This window comes from Lissotriton vulgaris, chromosome 1_1, assembly GCF_964263255.1.
Source record: "Lissotriton vulgaris chromosome 1_1, aLisVul1.2, whole genome shotgun sequence".
NCBI lineage: Eukaryota > Metazoa > Chordata > Amphibia > Caudata > Salamandridae > Lissotriton > Lissotriton vulgaris.
Window position 1 is genome coordinate 1,111,195,334 of NC_141685.1, and position 20,606 is coordinate 1,111,215,939.

Consider the following 20,606-nt stretch of genomic DNA (forward strand, 5'->3'; position numbering starts at 1 on the left):
AAAAGGATACCTCACTTGTGTGGGTGCCCCAAAGCAGAACAGTCCGAAAATGACTTTTGAAAAAGTATTATTTATGTTTTACAAATTAAGCCCCACTGCCTTAGACACAGGCCTTGGGCCCACCCACACAAGTGAGGTATCATTTTACTCGGGAGAACAAGGGGAACGCTGGGTGGTAGGACATTTGTGTCGACACGGAGATCCCACGCAAAAATGTTTGGAAAACTGTTTTTTTTAACCAAAATTTATGGTTTGCAGGGATTTCTGGGTAGGAAAACATTGGTGGACCCGCGCATGCCATACCTCCCTGGACTCCCCCGGGTGTCTAGTTTTCAGAACTGTGTGGGTTTGGTACTTTCCAAAGATGCCCGCCGAGCCCCGGTCCAAAAACTCAGTCCCCCCCCCCCCAAAAAAAAGGTAATGTTGCTATTGGTTATTGTATATTCACCACCGTACGATTTGAACCGTTTCCTGTTGCAGCCACTATGCCTACCCACGCAAGTGAGGTACCATTTTTCCCGGGAGACATGGGGGAACGCTGGGTGGGTGGAAATTTGTTGATCCACGCAGATTCCAGAACTTTCCACCACTGAAATGTCAGGAAAATGTGTTTTTTTTTTCAGAATCTTAGCTTTGCAAGGGATTCTGGGTAACAAAACCTGGGGGTAGGCAGAGGAGTCACCCCATCCTGAATTCCCCTGGGTGTCTAGTTTTCAAAAATGTATAGGTTTGCTAGGTTTCCTTAGGTGCTGGCAGAGCCAGGGCGCAAAAACTAAAAGGTAGTCTTTTTGTCCAAGAAGCTCAAAATTTCACTGGAAAATTGAGGTGCGACCATGTTGCGTTTTGCGCTGTTTCCGGTCGCAGCCACTATGCCTACCCACGCAAGTGAGGTACCATTTTTCCCGGGAGACATGGGGGAACGCGGGGTGGGTGGAAATTTGTTGATCCACGCAGATTCCAGAACTTTCCACCACTGAAATGTCAGGAAAATGTGTTTTTTTTGTCAAAATCTTAGCTTTGCAAGGGATTCTGGGTAACAAAACCTGGGGGTAGGCAGAGGAGTCACCCCATCCTGAATTCCCCTGGGTGTCTACTTTTGAAAAACGTATAGGTTTGCTAGGTTTCCCTAGGTGCTGGCAGAGCCAGGGCGCAAAAACTAAAGGTAGTCTTTTTGTCCAAAAAGCTCAAAATTTCACTGGAAAATTGAGGTGCGACCATGTTGCGTTTTGCTCTGTTTCCTGTCGCAGCCACTATGCCTACCCACGCAAGTGAGGTACCATTTTTCCCGGGAGACATGGGGGAACGCTGGGTGGGTGGAAATTTGTTGATCCACTCAGATTCCAGAACTTTCCACCACAGAAATGTCAGGAAAATGTGTTTTTTTTGGTCAAAATCTTAGATTTGCAAGGGATCTGGGTAACAAAACCTGGGGGTAGGCAGAGGAGTCACCCCATCCTGAATTCCCCTGGGTGTCTAGTTTTCAAAAATGTATAGGTTTGCTAGGTTTCCTTAGGTGCTGGCAGAGCCAGGGCGCAAAAACTAAAGGTAGTCTTTTTGTCCAAGAAGCTCAAAATTTCACTGGAAAATTGAGGTGCGACCATGTTGCGTTTTGCGCTGTTTCCGGTCGCAGCCACTATGCCTACCCACGCAAGTGAGGTACCATTTTTCCCGGGAGACATGGGGGAACGCGGGGTGGGTGGAAATTTGTTGATCCACACAGATTCAAGAACTTTCCACCACTGAAATGTCAGGAAAATGTGTTTTTTTTGTCAAAATCTTAGCTTTGCAAGGGATTCTGGGTAACAAAACCTGGGGGTAGGCAGAGGAGTCACCCCATCCTGAATTCCCCTGGGTGTCTACTTTTCAAAAATGTATAGGTTTGCAAGGTTTCCCTAGGTACAGGCAGAGCCAGGACGCAAAAACTAAAGGTAGTCTTTTTGTCCAAAAAGCTCAAAATTTCACAGGAAAATTGAGGTGCGACCATGTTGCGTTTTGCTCTGTTTCCTGTCGCAGCCACTATGCCTACCCACGCAAGTGAGGTACCATTGTTCCCGGGAGACATGGGGGAACGCTGGGTGGGTGGAAATTTGTTGATCCACGCAGATTCCAGAACTTTCCACCACAGAAATGTCAGGAAAATGTGTTTTTTTTGTCAAAATCTTAGCTTTGCAAGGGATTCTGGGTAACAAAACCTGGGGGTAGGCAGAGGAGTCACCCCATCCTGAATTCCCCTGGGTGGCTACTTTTCAAAAATGTATAGGTTTGCTAGGTTTCCCTAGGTGCTGGCAGAGCCAGGGCGCAAAAACTAAAGGTAGTCTTTTTGTCCAAAGAGCTCAAAATTTCACAGGAAAATTGAGGTGCGACCATGTTGCGTTTTGCGCTGTTTCCTGTTGCAGCCACTATGCCTACCCACGCAAGTGAGGTACCATTTTTCCCGGGAGACATGGGGGAACGCTGGGTGGGTGGAAATTTGTTGATCCACGCAGATTCCAGAACTTTCCACCACAGAAATGTCAGGAATTTTTTTTTTTTTTGTCAAAATCTTAGCTTTGCAAGGGATTCTGGGTAACAAAACCTGGGGGTAGGCAGAGGAGTCACCCCATCCTGAATTCCCCTGGGTGTCTACTTTTGAAAAATGTATAGGTTTGCTAGGTTTCCCTAGGTGCTGGCAGAGCCAGGGCGCAAAAACTAAAGGTAGTCTTTTTGTCCAAGAAGCTCAAAATTTCACTGGAAAATTGAGGTGCGACCATGTTGCGTTTTGCGCTGTTTCCTGTCGCAGCCACTATGCCTACCCACGCAAGTGAGGTACCATTTTTTCCGGGAGACATGGGGGAACGCTGGGTGGGTGGAAATTTGTTGATCAACGCAGATTCCAGAACTTTCCTCCACAGAAATGTCAGGAAAATGTGTTTTTTTTGCCAAATTCTTAGCTTTGCAAGGGATTCTGGGTAACAAAACCTGCGGGTAGGCAGTCGAGTCACCCCATCCTGAATTCCCCTGGGTGTCTACTTTTCAAAAATGTATAGGTTTGCAAGGTTTCCCTAGGTGCCGGCAGAGCTAGGGTGCCAAAACTACAGGTAGACACTTTGCCAAAAAAGGGTCAATTTGTAACTGCAAAATTTAGGTGTGAGCACATTGCATTTTGCGCCGTTTCCTGTCGCAGGCACAAGGCCAACCCACACAAGTGAGGTACCGTTTTTATCGGGAGAATTGGGGTAATTCAAATTTGTAAATTAACTGTTATTACCCATTGAGCTTTCATGCATTTCTCCCTTTCAATGAAACACATTGTGTTTAAAAAAACATATTTTTGAAAAATGACCAATAATTCTCATGCTAGTATGAGTATTCCCAATTTTGAAAATTAGCAATTATATACTGTTTCTGAACTCTATAATTTGTACCCAATTCAGAAATACATAGGTGACTTTCATGCAGATTTTTCCATGTATACATTTTCCAAAACAAAGTGCTCTATACCCGGTAAATGAAAAAATACCATTGCAAGTTGCTGCTCAGTTTTTGGATCTGGGTTCGTCGGGTTCTTGGTGACACTACAAGTCCTATATATCCCAACCAGGAAGGTCTAACGGACGTAACGGTATATTGCTTTCCAAGAGCTCTCAAAATTAGAAAAAGTTATAGGTGAAAACGTTGAGACAACAGGCTGTTTTTTTTAACAAATGTTCAATTTTTTCGAAATTTAACTGTTAGTTTCTATAAAGAAACCTTCATGGATTTAGACAAATGACCCCTTTCAGAATTCAGAATTTTGTGTACTTTTCGAAAATGTACAGCATTCCAGGATCCATTATTGCTTTCAAACTCTTTTCTACCATTAACTGGAAGGAGGTAGAAAGCTCTAAAAATAGCAAAAATAGGCTATGTCACAGAAAAATGCCAATACTGTGTGAAAAATGTCGGTTCTCTGACAAAAGACTGTCATTCCCTAAAAGCTATGAAAATGGAGATTTCAGCCCCACAAACCCTTTTTTGATAACTTTTTTAGGGAAAACCCCAGAGGCTTTCATTTGCAGCCCGTTTTTCCAATTTTTCTAAAAAAAAAACAAAAAAATCACTATATTTTAGTTACTTTCTGGGACCCCTCCAAGAGAATCCAGAAACCCTGGGCACCTTTGGATTCCACATGATGTTGGAAGAAAAGGACGCAAATTTGGCGTGGATACCTTATGTGGTCAAAAAGTTACAGGGGCCTAAGCGCGCACTACCCCAAATTGCCAAAAAAGGGCTCAGCACAGGAGGGGAAAAGGCCTAGCAGCGAAGGGGTTAAGGCATGTTCCTGGTTATCTGCCTACTTGATGTTACATTCTGGGTGCATGTGGACCAACAGTAATATTTGATCTGTCTTTAGGAAGCAACAATATTGGGAAGTACGGAAGACAGAGAGGAAGGGCTCACCTCTTGATTTATGTGGTAGGTAGAGATCCATTAGTGAGAATGAAATGAGAGTAGTCAGGATATCTTGCTATAATTCTTTCCTTTTGTTTTTTAGCTATCCCTTTCATTCCAGTCCCTTCCCTTACCTTTCCCTCTCTTGATTACCTCTACGCTCGTGTGTTTTGCTAGCCAGAGTGTGGGGAAATCAGGAGGTGGACCCATTTCAGCATCACCCTGATCCCAAGGAGGAGCGAACCGTGACAGTAATGCTTCGTAAAGGTGTGCACGTTGCTCCAAGTCGCAGCTCTGCAAATGTCTCTGATGTGTACTCCCGCGAAGAGAGCGGTAGATGAAGCCACGGATCTTGTGGAGTGTGCTCTAATCCTGCTGTCCAGTGGATTACCCGCTGTTGAGTGGCAGTATAGAATGGCACTGGAGATCCATCTTGCAATACTCTGCTTTGATAGTGGAAGGCCCTTACGAGGACCACCAAAAGCGATGAATAATTGAGATTTACGAAACCCTTTGGTGCGATCCATAATAAAATTTCAAGCACTGCTGCACATCCAGAGAATGGAATGACCTCTGCTGGTGTGGAAGGGGGAGGAAAGAAAGATTTGAGAATCACAGGTTCCTTTGGGTAAAAGTCTGAAGGCACTTTGGAATGAACCTCAGATTCGTTCTTGAAATCACAGAGCCAATTTCCAAGAAAGAAATTTCATGTCCACCCGATGAATCGGTTCGAAGGGATTTTTCAAGAGCTGTGCGAGAACCAAATTCAAATGCCAAGTGGGAGGCGGAGGCCTCACCGGGGGAAAGACTCGGAATAAGCCCTTGAGAAACTGTTTAATTATCCTGGATGACCAGAGAGAAGGTCCAGATGCAGTGCGTCTGTAATGAAAGATCGCTGCCAAGTGAACTTTTATGGATGAATGAGCCAATCCTGTCTTAGCCAAGGACAAGAGATAAGGTAGAAGTTGATGAGGCGGAGAAGAGAAAGGGTCAACACTTTCCTTCCGGCACCAAATGCAAAATCTTTTCCATTTGAAACGGTAAGTTTTGTTAGTGGAAGGGACTCTAGCTTGAGACAGAACTTCTCATACTTCATTTGAGATGGGAAGGTTTATGAATTCTCGCTGCTCAGGAGCCATGCAGACAGGTTTAATGAATCTGGATCCGGATGCCAAATCTGCCCGTGGAACATCGTGAAAAGATCCGGAATCGCCCGTAATAGAAGTGGAGGAACCAGAGACAGAAGGTGAAGCTCCGTGAACCAGAACTGTCTCGGCCAAGCAGGAGCTATTAAGATCATCTTGCACGGTTCCGCTTTGATCTTCCTGAGAAGCCTCGCGATCACCGGAATGGGGGGGAATGGCGTACACAAATGCTCTTGAAAAAAGCTATCGAAAGCGCATTCCCTAATGATCCTCGATGGAGAAGCCTGCTTGCGTAAAACCAGCATTTCTTGTTGATCGGGGTGGCAAATAGATCTAATGAGGGTTTGCCCCACCATTGAAAAATCACCTCCAAGACTGTCTGGTTCAGTTCCCATTCGTGGCTGACTGACGACAGCCTGCTGAGTCTGTCTGCCTTTTCATTTAGAACTCCTGGTAGATGCTCTGTCTGCAGCGATATTCCATGAAGAATAGCCCATTCCCAAATCTTCTGGGCCTCTTGAGATAACGGAAGAGATCTGGTAACCCTTCCTTGTTTATGTAGTACATGGCCGTGGTGTTATTCGTGCGGACGAGAACCGCCGATCCCTGCAGTCGCGGGAGAAAGGTCTGTAGTGGCAGCCTGATAGCCCTGAGTTTTAGGAGGTTGATATGAAAAAGATGGTGCTGGAGCAACCAATGCCCGCTGACATGAAGATCCTGAAGCACCGCACCCCAGCCGTCCAGTGAAGCATCCGTCGTCACCACTTGAAGCACTGGATTGCTTACGAAGGATAGACCTTGGGAAAGGTTTTCTTGCTTCTTCCACCACAAGGCTGCTCTTTTCATTGCCACAGTAATCATCACCTTGTCGTCGAATGAGCTGTGAACGTGCCTCCATTGTGTGTCTAGCTGTTCCTGAAGAGATCGCATTCGCAATCTGCAATGAGGTATCAAAGGAATGCATAAAGAGATCACTCCCAGAGGGGATTTGTAACGGCGTACTGAAAGACACTTTCTTTTTCTCGATAACAGCGCCATGGATTGCAGTTTTTCCTGCCTTTCTAGGGATGGAAAGGCCTTGTTGAGAGTTATGTCCAAGATGGCCCCCAGGATACGGCTGATAGCCAGAAACCGGTCCTAGGATGCTTGATTCCGGTCCAGGAAAGACATGGCTTAGCAGTTCGGGCTGGACTGTTCCCAAGAGGCACAGGGTCAAGGCTGATTTGCATAAGGCCATGTCTGAACTGGGATGGTGTGGAGTGCAAAAAAACGATGGATTTAGGCTCAGATCCCTGTACTGGGGTGAATGTATGACATTGTTCTGCATTCTGTCCATCAACTGTGGTTTATGCATTTGTCAACCCGAGTGGGATGGGTATGCTCAGACGTGAGTCCCATGCTCTCCACAACACTGGAGTCAAGCTATCCTGGCTGAAGACGGCTGATAGCCAGAAACTGGTCCTAGGATGCTTGATTCCAGTCCAGGAAAGACATGGCTTGGCAGTTCGGGCTGGACTGTCCCCAAGAGGCACAGGGTCAAGGCTGATTTGCATATTGCCATGTCTGAACTGGGGTGGTGTGGAGTGCAAAAAAACGATGGATTTAGGCCCAGATCTCTGTACTGGGGCGAATGTATGACATTGTTCTGCATTCTGTCCATCAACTGTGGTTTTTGCATTTGTCAACCCAAGTGGGATGGGTATGCTCAGAAGAGAGTCCCATGCTCTCCACACCACTGGAGTCAAGCTATCCTGGCTGAAGACGGCTGATAGCCAGAAACCGGTCCTAGGATGCTTGATTCCGGTCCAGGAAAGACATGGCTTGGCAGTTCGGGCTGGACTGTTCCCAAGAGGCACAGGGTCAAGGCTGATTTGCATATGGCGATGTCTGAACTGGGGTGGTGTGGAGTGCAAAACAACTATGGATTTAGGCCCAGATCTCTGTACTGGGGTGAATGTATGACATTGTTCTACATTCTGTCCATCAACTGTGGTTTTTGCATTTGTCAACCCGTGTGGGATGGGTATGCTCAGACGTGAGTCCCATGCTCTCCACACCACTGGAGTCAAGCTATCCTGGCTGAAGACGGCTGATAACCAGAAACCGGTCCCAGGATGCTTGATTCCGGTCCAGGAAAGACATGGCTTGGCAGTTCGGGCTGGACTGTCCCCAAGAGGCACAGGGTCAAGGCTGATTTGCATATTGCCATGTCTGAACTGGGGTGGTGTGGAGTGCAAAAAAACGATGGATTTAGGCCCAGATCTCTGTATTGGGGTGAATGTATGACATTGTTCGGAATTCTGTCCATCAACTGTGGTTTTTGCATTTGTCAACGTGAGTGGGATGGGTATGCTCAGACGTGAGTCCCATACTCTCCACACCACTGGAGTCAAGCTATCCTGGCTGAAGACGGCTGATAGCTAGAAACTGGTCCTAGGGTGCTTGATTCCGGTCCAGGAAAGACATGGCTTGGCAGTTCGGGCTGGACAATTCCCAAGAGGCACAGGGTCAAGGCTGATTTGCCTATGGCCATGTCTGAACTGGGGTGGTGTGGAGTGCAAAAAACCGATGGATTTAGGCCCAGATCTCTGTACTGGGGTGAATGTATGACATTGTTCTGCATTCTGTCCATCAACTGTGGTTTTTGCATTTGTCAACCCGAGTGGGATGGGTATGCTCAGACGAGAGTCCCATGCTCTCCACACCACTGGAGTCAAGCTATCCTGGCTGAAGACGGCTGATAGCCAGAAACCGGTCCTAGAATGCTTGATTCCGGTCCAGGAAAGACATGGCTTGGCAGTTCGGGCTGGACTGTTCCCAAGAGGCACAGGGTCAAGGCTGATTTGCATATGGCCATGTCTGAACTCGGGTGGTGTGGAGTGCAAAAAAACTATGGATTTAGGCCCAGATCTCTGTACTGGGGTGAATGTATGACATTGTTCTACATTCTGTCCAACAACTGTGGTTTTTGCATTTTGCAACCCGTGTGGGATGGGTATGCTCAGACGTGAGTCCCATGCTCTCCACACCACTGGAGTCAAGCTATCCTGGCTGAAGACGGCTGATAGCCAGAAACTGGTCCCAGGATGCTTGATTCCGGTCCAGGAAAGACATGGCTTGGCAGTTCGGGCTGGACTGTTCCCAAGAGGCACAGGGTCAAGGCTGATTTGCATATGGCCATGTCTGAACTGGGGTGGTGTGGAGTGCAAAAAAACGATGGATTTAGGCCCAGATCTCTGTACTGGGGAGAATGTATGACATTGTTCTGAATTCTGTCCATCAACTGTGGTTTTTGCATTTGTCAACCCGAGTGGGATGGATATGCTCAGACGAGAGTCCCATGCTCTCCACACCACTGGAGTCAAGCTATCCTGGCTGAAGACGGCTGATAGCCAGAAACCGGTCCTAGGATGCTTGATTCCGTTCCAGGAAAGACATGGCTTGGCAGTTCGGGCGGGACTGTTCCCAAGAGGCACAGGGTCAAGGCTGATTTGCATATGGCCATGTCTGAACTGGGGTGGTGTGGAGTGCAAAAAACTGATGGATTTAGGCCCAGATCTCTGTACTGGGGTGAAGGTATGACATTGTTCTGCATTCTGTCCATCAACTTTGGTTTTTGCATTTGTCAACCCGAGTGGGATGGGTATGCTCAGACGTGAGTCCCATGCTCTCCACACCACTGGAGTCAAGCTATCCTGGCTGAAGACGGCTGATAGCCAGAAACTGGTCCTAGGATGCTTGATTCCAGTCCAGGAAAGACATGGCTTGGCAGTTTGGGCTGGACTGTTCCCAAGAGGCACAGGGTCAAGGCTGATTTGCATATGGCCATGTCTGAACTGGGGTGGTGTGGAGTGCAAAAAAACGATGGATTTAGGCCCAGATCTCTGTAATGGGGGGAATGTATGACATTGTTCTACATTCTGTCCATCAACTGTGGTTTTTGCATTTGTCAACCCGAGTGGGATGGGTATGCTCAGACGAGAGTCCCATGCTCTCCACACCACTGGAGTCAAGCTATACTGGCTGAAGACGGCTGATAGCCAGAAACCGGTCCTAGGATGCTTGATTCCGGTCCAGGAAAGACATGGCTTGGCAGTTCGGGCGGTACTGTTCCCAAGAGGCACAGGGTCAAGGCTGATTTGCATATGGCCATGTCTGAACTGGGGTGGTGTGGAGTGCAAAAAACTGATGGATTTAGGCCCAGATCTCTGTACTGGGGTGAAGGTATGACATTGTTCTGCATTCTGTCCATCAACTTTGGTTTTTGCATTTGTCAACCCGAGTGGGATGGGTATGCTCAGACGTGAGTCCCATGCTCTCCACACCACTGGAGTCAAGCTATCCTGGCTGAAGACGGCTGATAGCCAGAAACTGGTCCTAGGATGCTTGATTCCAGTCCAGGAAAGACATGGCTTGGCAGTTTGGGCTGGACTGTTCCCAAGAGGCACAGGGTCAAGGCTGATTTGCATATGGCCATGTCTGAACTGGGGTGGTGTGCAGTGCAAAAAAACGATGGATTTAGGCCCAGATCTCTGTACATGGGGGGAATGTATGACATTGTTCTACATTCTGTCCATCAACTGTGGTTTTTGCATTTGTCAACCCGAGTGGGATGGGTATGCTCAGACGAGAGTCCCATGCTCTCCACACCACTGGAGTCAAGCTATCCTGGCTGAAGACGGCTGATAGCCAGAAACCGGTCCTAGGATGATTGATTCCGGTCCAGGAAAGACATGGCTTGGCAGTTCGGGCTGGACTGTTCCCAAGAGGCACAGGGTCAAGGCTGATTTGCATAAGGCGATGTCTGAACTGGGGTGGTGTGGAGTGTAAAACAACTATGGATTTAGGCCCAGATCTCCGTACTGGGGTGAATGTATGCGATTGTTCTACATTCTGTCCATCAACTGTGGTTTTTGCATTTGTCAACCCGTGTGGGATGGGTATGCTCAGACGTGAGTCCCATGCTCTCCACACCACTGGAGTCAAGCTATCCTGGCTGAAGACGGCTGATAGCCAGAAACCGGTCCCAGGATACTTGATTCCGGTCCAGGAAAGACATGGCTTGGCAGTTCGGGCTGGACTGTCCCCAAGAGGCACAGGGTCAAGGCTGATTTGCATATTGCCATGTCTGAACTGGGGTGGTGTGGAGTGCAAAAAAACGATGGATTTAGGCCCAGATCTCTGTACTGGGGTGAATGTATGACATTGTTCTGAATTCTGTCCATCAACTGTGGTTTTTGCATTTGTCAACGCGAGTGGGATGGGTATGCTCAGACGTGAGTCCCATGCTCTCCACACCACTGGAGTCAAGCTATCCTGGCTGAAGACGGCTGATAGCCAGAAACCGGTCCTAGGGTGCTTGATTCCGGTCCAGGAAAGACATGGCTTGGCAGTTCGGGCTGGACTGTTCCCAAGAGGCACAGGGTCAAGGCTGATTTGCATATGGCCATGTCTGGGTGTGGAGTGCAAAACAACCGATGGATTTAGGCCCAGATCTCTGTACTGGGGTGAATGTATGACATTGTTCTGCATTCTGTCCATCAACTGTGGTTTTTGCATTTGTCAACCCGAGTGGGATGGGTATGCTCAGACGAGAGTCCCATGCTCTCCACACCACTGGAGTCAAGCTATCCTGGCTGAAGACGGCTGATAGCCAGAAACCGGTCCTAGGATGCTTGATTCCGGTCCAGGAAAGACATGGCTTGGCAGTTCGGGCTGGACTGTTCCCAAGAGGCACAGGGTCAAGGCTGATTTGCATATGGCCATGTCTGAATTGGGCTGGTGTGGAGTGCAAAAAAACGATGGATTTAGACCCAGATCTCTGTACTGGGGTGAATGTATGACATTGTTCTGCATTCTGTCCATCATCTGTGGTTTTTGCATTTGTCAACCCGAGTGGGATGGGTATGCTTAGACGTGAGTCCCATGCTCTCCACACCACTGGACTCAAACTATCCTGGCTGAAGACGGCTGATGGCCAGAAACCGGTCCCAGGATTCTTGATTCCGGTCCAGGAAAGACATGGCTTAGCAGTTCGGGCTGTACTGTTCCCAAGAGGCACAGGGTCAAGGCTGATTTGCATATGGCCATGTCTGAACTGGGGTGGTGTGGAGTGCAAAAAAAGGATGGAATTAGGCCCAGATCTCTGTACCTGGGTGAATGTATGACATTGTTCTGCATTCTGTCCATCAACTGTGGTTTTTGCATTTGTCAACCCGAGTGGGATGGGTATGCTCAGACGTGAGTCCCATGCTCTCCACACCACTGGAGTCAAGCTATCCTGGCTGAAGACGGCCGATAGTCAGAAACCGGTCCTAGGATGCTTGATTCCGGTCCAGGAAAGACATGGCTCGGCAGTTCGGGCTTGACTGTTCCCAAGAGGCACAGGGTCAAGGTTGATTTGCATATGGCCATGTCTGAACTGGGGTGGTGTGGAGTGCAAAAAAACGATGGATTTAGGCCCAGATCTCTGTACTGGGGTGAATGTATGACATTGGTCTGCAATCTGTCCATCAACTGTGGTTTTTGCATTTGTCAACCCGAGTGGGATGGGTATGCTCAGACGTGAGTCCCATGCTCTCCACACCACTGGAGTCAAGCTATTCTGGCTGAAGACGGCTGATAGCCAGAAACCGGTCCTAGGATGCTTGATTCCGGTCCAGGAAAGACATGGCTTGGCAGTTCGGGCTGGACTGGTCCCAAGAGGCACAGGGTCAAGGCTGATTTGCATATGGCCATGTCTGAACTGGGGTGGTGTGGAGTGCAAAAAAACAATGGATTTAGGCCCAGATCTCTGTACTGGGGTGAATGTATGACATTGTTCTGCATTCTGTCCATCAACTGTGGTTTTTGCATCGGAGGTATATTTGGAGCAGGTGTTTGTGGCTGAGAGAACACCTGGATTGGCAACTCTGGAGAAACCATCATTGGAGTCGTGGGGGCAGGTATAGCTTGAACTGCCAAGACAGAGGCAGCCTGAGTCGTAACCTGAGAGAACCTGGTCTTATAGTCCTGCAACATGCTATGGAGATCCGCCAAGAGTGAGGAAGGAACAGAAACCATCTCCTGTCCTGCGGTCTCCTGATGTTGATAAGAGTGTTGGTCATAACATTCATGAATAAACTCGCCTTCAGAATCTGTTTCCTGACATTTTACCAGCAGTTGAGAGGGACTGTGAGCATACCCAAAAGAGTCCTGATCATCCTCATCAGAATTCTCTTCTTCCTCTTCCAGTAACAAAGCGGGAGGCAAGGGGATAACCCTCCTTGGAGAAGTCATGTCCGGAGTTATCCTTTCCAAGGAAATAGCAATTATCTCCGTTGACGACTGCATCGTAGACGGTACCATGGTCCATGGAGTAGGTAAACTCGTCGTCAATGTCGTCAACGGAAGAGTCGCCATTGACGAGTGGACTGTCGATGACGAGATGGGCGTCGTCGACATTGCCGTCGACGAGACTGTCAACAATCCCGCTGTCGTCATGGTTGTCGTCGTCGAAGCACTCGTCGACGACCCCGTCGTCGTCACCATCGCCGACGAAATCCTCCTCGTCGCTGCCATCGTCGATATCCCCGTCGACGACGATCCTGTCGACGCCGACTGTACCGTCGACGAGTCTGTCAACGTTATAATTTTCGTCACCTTAGATTTAGACGCCTTCGTCGACGGAGCCTTCTGCTGCGTCGCTGACAACTTGGAGCTTTTCTCTGACTTCTCAGATGACAGGGAAGAAGGTTTCTTAATAGTTGTAGCAGTCTCCACTACTGCTTAAGGCGTAGATGGTCCTTACCTCTCCTTTACACCGTGGTGATGAAATTTAACAGGACTTTGGCCCTCAAGACTCACGGGGGGGTCTTTTTTGAGGCCTTAACTGGATGCTCCACAGAAGGTGAAGGGGAAGCCCTACCCCTTTTGACTGACCTTCTGGATGATGTTGCAGAAGAAGAGTCCTCACTGTCGCTTGACACCGTGTCTTTTCTGGACTTCAATTTCCAAGTGAGGAGGCGACCCTCACGGTCCCGGAGGGTCTTTGAAGGGAAGGTGCGGCAGATCTTGCAGTCGGCAGCCTTATGATCTGGATACAGGCAATATATACAGTCCTTATGCCTGTCCTCCACATATAGCCTCTTCTTGCCACAGGTGGAACATGATTTGAAAAGGTCTTTCCTCTCCTTGTCAGACATTTCAGAAGAAATACCTAACAATCCTGAAGAAAAAAGTCGAAGAAATCCTCAAATAGAGAAGAAAATGAGCAGAGCTCAAAGGAGACTCCCTAAGCAAAACGTGCGGCAGAAAATCTGAGGCTCTGTGGTTCCTTCAGGAGGGTTCTATGGGGTGAGGCTCTTCTGCTTGGCTGATGGATGGTTAGTTTGGTCTCTTTTACAAAAAGAGGCGGATATGCTACAAAAGGGAATGAGGCCTAGGCCTTTTTTCTTTCTCTTTTGTACCTACTGCTATGTTATTTTTGTTACCGAGAATCCCATTCAGACAACGGGGAATGATACAAGCTATGGGAATCTATGAAAGTTCCAATACTGGGGCAACCACTTTGCAACCATCCACATGCTCCATATCCACTACCAGGAGTAATTTCAACATTACAATCTAATTCACACAGTTTCTCTGGTATAATAAGAACATAAAATTCCTCTATGGACTTCACATCCTCTCTCTGGCAAATTATAATTTTAGACTCTCCTACTCTGTTTCTGAACATCTCTCATTTTGAATAGCCACTTGAAACTTGTGCTTCCCACCCTCTCTCTCTGCTATTAGTCTAAGCATGCCCTATTTCTATATTTCAATCAATCACACTCTCTTAGAACTAATAATCTTATTTAGACCCTCTCTGTGTGCTCCACAAAATCTATCGGTGCTACTGCCCTCCACTGCAGAGTTGGAGCAGTCTACACACATATACTCACCAGAGGTACAATGTCTCCCCTCTGCATGATGTCCCTGATCTGCCGGCCCCTGGAGGTGGGGAAGCTGGCTTCCACTCGCAGAAGGTCCCCCATGGATAGATGGGTAAATCCATATTTCGCCACAAGCTTCTCGCACTGTATGTCTTTTCCGGCACCAGGACCACCAATTAGAAATATAATCTTCTGAGTTTTTAGCTTTTCTGAAAAACATACAATATTTTCTAGTTAAGTTTCCACCACCTAGATAGTTTCTACTGTGAGAGATCAGCTTCCCTCCCATGATCTATACGAGGATTTATATTCTGTGAAACTGCATTTTAACGTTTCTTTTTAATCTGCCTCTCAAGTGTAGTACATTTAAATTGGAAGCTGACAGTTCCTAGTCCTTATTTCAGTTATTAAGCCTTACATCAGCCACTATCACTAATAGTGAGTACCCCTTTTTTCCTTTCCAAGCATATCTTTGCTTTAATATCAGTGAGAAACACTAAGTGTCTCACTGTGTGGCACAAAGCACTTATTGTTTCAAGACCATCACATGACTTTTGGCCATGCCATACAATGACCCTCCCATTTGTCTTGCCATGCCTACCTCTCACCCTAGAGATATTCTTGCTCGTGGATGTCATTCTTCAGCCCAGCAACAAAAAATCCACTCTCACTTGCTCAACTGTGTCTATTTACCAATCTCTCTTCCTGCCTTCTCCTCTTTTGGGAGGCCACTTACTCTTGGGCATCAAAAAAGGTTGATTCTATGGTACTTCATTCACTTCCATCCCTCTCTGCTCCTCCTTCTAATTTGGGCAGTGGTGATGCAGAGTGGAAGAATGCGCAGCCTGTTTTTCATTAACATTAATGTTATATTCTCTTTTTTACTAATACAGCAGTCCATTAAAGAGTGTCCTGCACACAAAGCTAGCATGATATCTGAGAGCAATCCTTAGCCCTAGCCAATAAAAGAACATTTGCTCTGGCTAGGAATGCACCTCAGCAATCCTATGCTGCGGCAAGCAGAGAGCAAATGTTCCATCAGTACGTGTCCATCGTCGCCATACTGAGATTCATCGGTGGGATGAATCCATTTCATTGCTGGCGGTGAAGAAGACGAAGACACAGTGAGAATATTTCTCAAGCACAGGGTCATTTGGGTGCAACAGGAGCTGGTTATTTCTCATGATTGTTTCATACACTGTGCTCATTCTAGCATTACAAACGCATTGCTGCCCATATGCTAAGACCCAAATTGGGTGCTGTGACTGGAATGGTTTTTTATTGCTTGGCCAGGAAAAAGAAGTCTAACAGAGGTAAACTATTCACCATTTCTACACTTTGCCTGGGGTGAAATGCTTAATATTTCAGGTCTTGCGCAACAGTAAGGGTACAGTAGATTACTATTTATCAGTACCCAACTTCAACACGTCTGCCTACAGGCCACTGCCAAATTTTCATTGTTCAATACCCCTTCATCTCTCTTCCTCATCCAAGTCATTATGTGAACAGTGTAAAGTCCTGTGAAATCCCAAACAGGACTGATGAGTAATTTATCCAATTCACGTGCCACTAGATTACCCTAGGTGGCAGGTTAACTGGAAAAAACTGCATTACTGTATTGGTTTCCCAAAGTAAGTGATGGAATTCTTGCATGCACAGATCACAACCCAATGACTAAGGGAAAATTTAACAATTTACCTCCAAACACATATTCATCAACACTCCTCTAAGCTTTCCTTTCATTAATGATCACTGCCTCATAGTAGCCTGTTCCATGCAGATTCCCTCTACAGTTTCTGTGAGTGCAGGAAGAATTCATGAGCCTTAGGGTGCCTACAATGTTGTTAATCGCATCCCTTAACTTAAGTCTTTCAAGCCAGCTTTGTGGCTAAAAGCATTTACAGGTCTGAGTGGCCACTGTATTTTTGGCAAAGTGTCTATTTCCAAACTTGGGTATTCCTCACAAGTTAAGGACTTTGAAGAGGAAAAGTAGAACTCAGTAGTACTTGTAAGTAATGAAGGTGTTCTGTGGCAAGCAAAACAGAACCTTGGTGAGCGTACTGATTTTTGTAAGCCAGGTTGAAAGTGCTCAAAATGTAATTGACAGTAACAACATAAGGTGGACAAGTTATTCAGGGATGCAAGTCATTAAAAGTATAACAGCAGATATTGGCAGAGCTGGGCATCTCCAAAGATAACATCTTCAATGTTTCCAAAGCACATACACTATAGAACACACTTCACTTTCATGAAATAGGTATTTCAGCATGTCTCCATAAATCAAGAAAGAGTGTCAAATACGGGGATAGTAATATTTCCAAAGAAAGTCAAAAAACCTTGGCACACTGAGTGGGAGAAAGGTAAACAGTATTAAATGGGATCACCTGTGAATGTTGATACTGCAAGAAGAGCTGCCGGAAACAGACTGGTGCAAAACACATTGGTCTATAATAGGGCAATAAGACTGAATTCTCAGGAATTTGCAGACAACATGATGCTTTCTAACGACACAGAAGAGCATGCTTAGCCCAGGCCTTCAAAGTCTGGAAGGAGAATAATGAGATATTTGTGGTATTCATGGTGAATGACTGCCAGAAAAAATAGTACTGTTTGCTTTCTTCATGCAAACATACAAAAAAGAGAAAAGGACATACTATGCTAGTGCAAATATAAAAAAATACAATGTGTTCAAATAGTCCATTAGTTGATTTAGTGGAAATAAATTCATGAACTTTATAATGTGAGAGAGATATATTGTCAGACACCAAGCAAAACATCAGTAACACATGCATCATTTCATAATATTTCGGTTTGACCCATAGAACTGTATTTTAATTAAGAATACCTGCCAAATGTCTACCTTTCATGAAGCATTTGAGAAAAGAGCAACCCTAGGCAAATAGTAGGTCATATTTTATATGTACACCTACAACAAGCAACTTGATATTAACATAGACTCAGTGTACTCTACATTTAAGTTAAAAAACTTCATTTTATTAATACAAATTCCTGATAAAAAATTATTAGTGTCAGACATAAAATATCTGAGGCCTATAAGACAAATAAGACATACTGTACTCATCAAAACAACACAGAAAAAGATATACTACACAAACATTTGTAAAACAATTCAATAGAAATGTTTCAAACATTAATACAAAAACCAAACATAAATATAAAAGTTGGTTTCATATTGAAACATCGTGGCTCAATGGTGGAAAATTCTTATTTTCTATGCGTGTTTCGGCATGCTAAGCGCCTTCTTCCGGACAGCCACAGAAATTCCTAACCAAACAATACAATAAACATAATACAAACATAAATGTACACTGAGTCTTAATACCAAACATATTTTGTTGGTTGCTATATAGCATACAATAATAAAAATTGACAACATAATCTCTGTGTAGGATTTATAGAAAAAGGAGAAGAAGATGCAGATGAAAGACAATTTCAGAAAAAGAAATTAACAGTCAAGGAAAAAGTGAACAAGATAACACTTGTGTATACCATCTAATTATATAGTGGGAGTATAGACCCTACTATCACCAAAAGAGTATGTGAAAATTAGAAATTGGAGACAAGAAGATCCTAATACATAATTACCAAGGACCTGTGATGAATGAGAGTGTTAAATGGTGTAACGGAACTGGATCCAACAAAATACAAGGGGAACTTACCCAGACTATACTATATGTGGGACCAAAATGGATGTTTTGAGCCAAAGTAGTTAAGGTATAGGGGTAACCTATTCTAAAAAAGACAAAAAGATTTGGCAGTTTCAAAACATATATACAGAAAGTAAATCTAACCATGCTTGGATACTTTATCTAATCTGTTGGATAATATTATGACCTCCACTTACAAACAGTTGATAAACACTGTACTGATTGGACAGGGCCTTCCTTGTAATAGAGTTTCTGTGAATAATATAGCCCAAAGTTAGGATACTGAAACCTGTATATAGTTCCTAAACAGAAATTTGTGATTTAATGATTGAAAAATTGATCATCCAAAGAACATATGATCGTAGAATAAGTTGATCAATAAAATACTTGTACTTGAGCCCAAGTCTCCAGAAAAGGAACAGACCAAAATGGTGTGTAGATCGTATTCTTTAGTTATGAAGCTATAATAGAAACAGCATCACATTATACTGCTGTTAAGAAAAAATATATAGAAATATGCTAACAGGTTAAATCTAATATATAAATATTTACCTTGCTGTATTTAAATTTCCCAATAACTGTATATATAATTGTAGTTATATATAATTGTAGTTTTCAAACCCGGGACAACATCTCACAGGTATGGCGGAGGATAATCACTGCAGAAAATATGTATAAAAACTAAAAATCGCCATAGAAAAACGTGTATTTTATGTATATGTGTAGACCTTAAACAAGGAACTAACTTCAGAGCGCTTGTTTATGCTGGTAAGCTTGAAAGAATAGAACAACGCACCTTCATGGGGCATAAGCTAATTAGTAGTCTCAAGGAAGAGAAAACCTCATAATTAATGAAAAGGAGTGATTAAATGAATGAACTCAAATTAATTACATAAATAGAGGGACCGTTTGATTAAAACGTGAGTGGCTGGTATACCTACGGAATAAATCTATCGCTTTTCGAAGTTGTTAAGTGCTTAGCCATCCTAGCGCGCTTTAAAGTTTCAGATGCCGAATGCGCATTGACTAATGCTGGTGTATAATGGGTGCCGCTAGTGATATAAGAGTATAGCGTTAAATCGCCCTGACACGTGTAAAAAGTGCTTAATAGCCAGTGCGTTTTACCTCACGCCGTACCATGAGGCTTATGCCGATTAGAAGCCCTAAACAAAGAAGCGCTAGGTCATCCTGGTACGCTTTAAAGTTTCCAATGCCAAATGCGCATTGACTAATACCCGTGTATAAGGCCTGCCGCTAGTGATATATGAATATATAGTTAAATCGCCCTGTCACGTGGAAAGGGCTTAAAAGCCAATGCGTATAACCTCACGCCATACCATTCGGCTTATGCTGATTAGAAGCCTTAAACAAAGAAAGGCCAAATAGTTCAACCTAGTGAAAAAGCGACAATGGAAATATAGGCAAAAACACCCTACACCCGATGACTCACGTGTGTGTCGCAGCTTCAAACCGAGCAGCCGTATGGAAGTCAATCCCAGATTATAATGAAGAGACGGGCATTTAAAAGCGCAGGCTAGCGTACAAACAGGACATATCTATAAACTTCTGGAACGTTATGACATCAATCGCACAATAGCCGTCACGATGTAATGAAGAAAGCAAAAAGACTATGTTATGGTCGAAGGCCATAAGTTACATCGCCAAAGAGTACAATATAATAAAACCAAATATAACAACCGTCTGCCAAGGAACTTCACGTATGTTCTGGTTTTATAATTTATAGTGAATCAAAAATTCAGATATACAGATTTTGAAAAAAGTCCTCATTGTAGATACTTGAATCGAGTAAAAGAAGCCTCATATCAAAGTATCTGCCAAGTTATATCCTAATATCTAAAAGTTTGTATGGGGACCTAAATTGGTGGATGGTAAATTACAAAGTCCAAAGTATCTTCATGGAAATTGGAATGTGGAAAAGACTCTAGTCCCTAAATCTATATATGAAGATATGAAATGTTAAATAATAGGCTACAAAGATCGAATAGAACAAGAACATAATACAATAGAATCTTCAAAGAACGTATATTGTATGAGTCTTTAAGTGTTGTATGAGATCGCGTTTTCCCACGGTATTTCACTAGTGAGGCCGCGTTTATATGTGTTAAACAAGAGAGAGTTAACCCAACTTGTTCTAGGGAACAGGGTTCTTTAGACAACTAAGAAAATTAGAACATCCCTGGAAAATAAATTACCTACTTTCACTCAGTCACTTTACATACTCTCCTAAATAACCTCACTATACAGCTGATTCATACCACTTTACTGAATAAGCAGATTCAGATTCCAAGTATACCCAAAGACTGAAATGTAATGCTTACACTGTTTTATTAATGTAAATTATCTCTATTTTTTAAAATTTCGGTAAATGTCCCGAAAGTATGTGTGCAATCAATATATAGAAACATGTTTCAAGAAAATTGAACATTTTCCACGCTGCAATCGTATAA

The 20,606-nt window shown here is 44.7% G+C and overlaps 1 protein-coding gene across 1 annotated transcript in view; it reads right to left on the reverse strand.

Annotated features, from left to right (window-relative positions):
- LOC147748699 (adenylate kinase isoenzyme 1-like) overlaps positions 1-20,606 on the reverse strand; it is a 485,769-nt gene that overhangs the window by 309,512 nt on the left and 155,651 nt on the right. Inside the window, exon 2 of the mRNA XM_086963633.1 lies at positions 14,480-14,679. Coding sequence (XP_086819759.1) covers positions 14,480-14,679 — 200 coding nt within the window. The remainder of the gene's footprint in view (positions 1-14,479; positions 14,680-20,606) is intronic.